The following is a 3,427-nucleotide window of genomic DNA, read 5'->3' on the forward strand; positions in this document are numbered from 1 at the left end:
GGGCGGGCATGCATACATGCCTCCTTGCCAAGCGCTGCGACTGACCCTCATCGCTGTCTATGGCCAGCTCCGGTACCATGCCATCGGGGTGCTGCTGTTGATCGGGCAGCTGCGCGACCGCTCGCCAGCCGAGGCAGCCACCCAGCCGATTGATCACCATGCCATTGTGAACGCCTCATCGGCCATTTATAGGTAGGACCTCGTTCCCACACTCCGGCACCTCTGTCATCTTGCAGACCCAGTGCTCACCACCCTTCCCCGTTCAGTGCCACGGCCGACATTCACCAGTGGATTTCGTGCTTGAGTACCGACCCCGGGGCGCAGCCGATCACCGCACATACACACACCTTCCCCGTGTCAATGGGCCTGCTGGGATCCCTGGCTGAAATGATGCTCACCCGGTCGGAGGCTGGAGCCGATGACGCCGATGCCCTGCTCCACTCCACGGCCAGCGGCATGCCAGGCGCGTTGCCTTTTGCGTGAATGGCTCTTGCTCTCTCTCTCTCCCCCCCCCTCTCTCCCTCTTCTCGCCAGCCACCGACATGCATCCGCCTAACATGAGCCACAAACACAGAGCTGGCTGCCTGGCTGACCGGGCGCTTTGCTGAGCTGCACAACCGGCAGCCGGGGTTCTTCTTCCGGCTGTCGACGCGCAGCCCAAAGGACGCGGCCATGAACCGGACGGGCTTCTCCGCAACCGAGCAAGCCATCGGCCGCCTCCTCCGGAGGTACTACCCGGTGGCCCTGGGACTCGAAGCGTCGGCCAGTGTGGAGACCCATGTTGGCCAGGTGTCGCAGCACCTCGCGGCCATCCAACACCTGCTGGCTCGCACCCCGGCCGATGTCCTCACTCTCCTGGTCGACAGCAAGCGGTGCGTGTGCTTCTCCTGTCGGTTGCGGACCGCCCGTCTGGCCATTGGCTCACACGCCCGGGCAATGTTCCCCCCCCCCCCCTCCACCCTCTTTTCAGGCTCATGTACGATGTGCGCGAGAATGAGCTCCTCTGGGAGGCGCGCCATCCCTGGTATCAGAGTCTGTCGGACTCCGGACTCCTGCTGGCCCTGCGCGAGTGGCAGCCCATCTGCCCCGATTTGGAGGTGCGCTTTTGGCCGGGATGCGGCTTCTCGGCCTGACCCTCGCTGTGGCCTGGCTCTGCCCGCGCGGTTGGCTCCTCCCCCGGCTGGGGTGCATTTTTCTTCTTTCTTTCTTTTCGCCCGCTGCCTCCTTCCTTTCCTCACTCTCGGGCACGTGCATCTCGGCAGCTCCGCCTCTTCGTGCGCTCCGGCGTGGTGACGGCCATTTGCCCGACGGTGGCGTACTGTGTCTTCCCCTGGCGGCCGGCATCCGCCTGGGAAGCCATGGCTCGTAGTGCGATGGCTTACTTTTCGGTGCGTGGCTGCCCTTTCCTCAAACCCCTCGTGCCGCTCCCAGCCTCCATGTGTGTATGGGCCGGGAGGAGGGGCGCCGGGCGGCTCTGCTTCCCCTTGCTGACTCCCGGCCATCTTTCCATCCTGCAGGATGTCCTCCGGGCACGCTTGCCGGTGGCAGACTGCATCATCGACGTGGCCTTCATTCCCGGGATGGATGAGGACAGCGCCGCCTCTCGCACGGTACACCTGTCTGCCAGCCCCGGGCACCAACTAATGTCCTTGCTGCTGGAGGGAGGGTCTGCTCCGACGACACTGCCGGCCGAGCTGGCCCCTCTCAACGAGGTGGCCCTGCGTCCGCTTGTGGTTGAGGTGAATGCCTTTGGCTCGCTTCTCAGTGACAGTCTCTTCTGCTGGGATAAGGACCAGGTATGTTGCGGCCCTCCCCGGTCATGGGCACAGTGTGCTTGGGCCCTTTCCTCGCCGATTGCCATTCGCCATGTCTGACATTGCCTCGTCTCAGGATCTGCTGTACTGTGGCCCGGTCGAGCTTCGTTGTCGCGTGCTGGAGGATGTCCCGCACGGCCTGCCTCTGGACGTGGTCCATACTGTTCAACTTACCTAGTCGGCCTTCGCCCACCGGGCTCCGGGAAAAGCTGGCCCTGTGTCTCCGCAGCACCATGGGAAGGAGGCCCATGCACACCGCCCATGTGCATGTTGGCTACATGAGCGAGAGCCGGCCTTCTTTCCTCTCCTCTCTCCCAATGAACTCTGTTTCTTTTCCCCGGCCATGGCGCGTCCTGTGAGGCAAACCCGGGAGGGGAGAGTTGCGGAACAGGATCTGTGGGGCGGGGAGTGTCACTGTTACTGCTGCCGCTGCTGCTGCTGCTGCGAGACTGGACCGCGCCCAGGCCGCAACAACGCCGCTGAAACGCTCCGGTTCTGGTATGTGATTCTGGAGGACCGGTGAGGGCCTTCCCTGAACCACCCAGAGCGTTCCGTCCCGAGAGGGTCACCACTCGGACATGAATACAACAACAAAAGAAGGGAAAGCTGGTGATCTGCGTCTTTATGGGGATTACATCAGGGACTAGGTCACACCGCTCCAGAGGGAACGACGTACGGAGACAGGACTATGGGAAATCAAACCTCCGTAAGAGAGAATGACTATCCTTCAAGGTACTGAGTCCTTGGAGGGGAGGCAGGAACGGGGGCCCCTTATATAGGGTGCCCAGAAAAGGGGGAATACATGGGAATACATGGGAATTGAGAGAGAATGGGTGGCGTCGCCCTTCCGGCGACGCCAGCACCCCCCAGCGGGGAAGTGCAGGTCGACTAGTGGATCTTGTTGCTATACGATCACGTGAAGGTCATGACCAGATCTAGCAGGGATGTGGCAGCAGGGGAAAAACAGAGCAGGGCGAGGTGAGGCAGGTGCGGAGGAGGTGAGCGGAGCGAAGTTCCGACGCAATGTCGGAAGTGACATTATGGTTACAGCCGCGAAGCCATTTATTTCCAGAGTCCACAGACCCTGGAAGGTTGGATGGCCGAGTGGTTAAGGCGCCAGTTTAAGGCACTGGTGGGAAACCGCGTGGGTTCGAGTCCCACTCCAATCACACTTCTATTTTTTGGACGGTCCTGTGCGAAGTCCGCCATCATGGCGGCGCAGAACGAGAGAACACGCCGCGTCCCCGTCGGCAGACGGAGGAGAGGGGGGCGGCCGACAACAACCACTGGGCAGAGGGAGGAGGCGCGAGAGTCCTGCACCGGGGGGGGGGGGGGAGCCTGCCTCTGCTGCGGGCCGCGGTGGGCGGGGGGCGGTCATCTATTTTTGTGCGTGTACGTGCACGAGTGTTGATCGGGGGCGTTAATTGTTGCCATTATGAGGTGCCAACGCTTGTCCAGGGCTCAACTCTCCCCCTCGGCCCGCTGGCCCAAGAAAAAGGGGCCGGGACGCCTCGTCATCCCCCGTTCGTGTCCAGTGGCGGCGTGGCGCTCCCGGCGCGAGCCGGTGACATCTGACGATCGGGGACCCTGGGGGACGTGGGGCGAGGGGGGGG

The 3,427-nt window shown here is 62.9% G+C and overlaps 1 protein-coding gene and 1 non-coding gene across 2 annotated transcripts; both read left to right on the forward strand.

Annotated features, from left to right (window-relative positions):
- Positions 1-16: 16 nt before the first annotated feature.
- H696_04891 (hypothetical protein) lies at positions 17-1,992 on the forward strand (the record flags this gene model as incomplete). The annotated part of the gene is made up of 7 exons (XM_009498756.1): positions 17-192; positions 267-304; positions 575-872; positions 971-1,097; positions 1,263-1,388; positions 1,518-1,796; positions 1,891-1,992. The coding sequence occupies 7 exons, from the start codon at positions 17-19 to the stop codon at positions 1,990-1,992; spliced, it is 1,146 nt and encodes a 381-aa protein (XP_009497031.1).
- Positions 1,993-2,904: 912 nt separating this feature from the next.
- Positions 2,905-2,983, forward strand: H696_04892. Its single transcript has one exon. It is a non-coding gene; the product is annotated as a tRNA-Leu (tRNA).
- The last annotated feature ends 444 nt before the right edge of the window (positions 2,984-3,427 follow it).

Source organism: Fonticula alba, assembly GCF_000388065.1.
Source record: "Fonticula alba strain ATCC 38817 unplaced genomic scaffold supercont2.8, whole genome shotgun sequence".
Classification (NCBI taxonomy): Eukaryota; order Rotosphaerida; family Fonticulaceae; genus Fonticula; species Fonticula alba.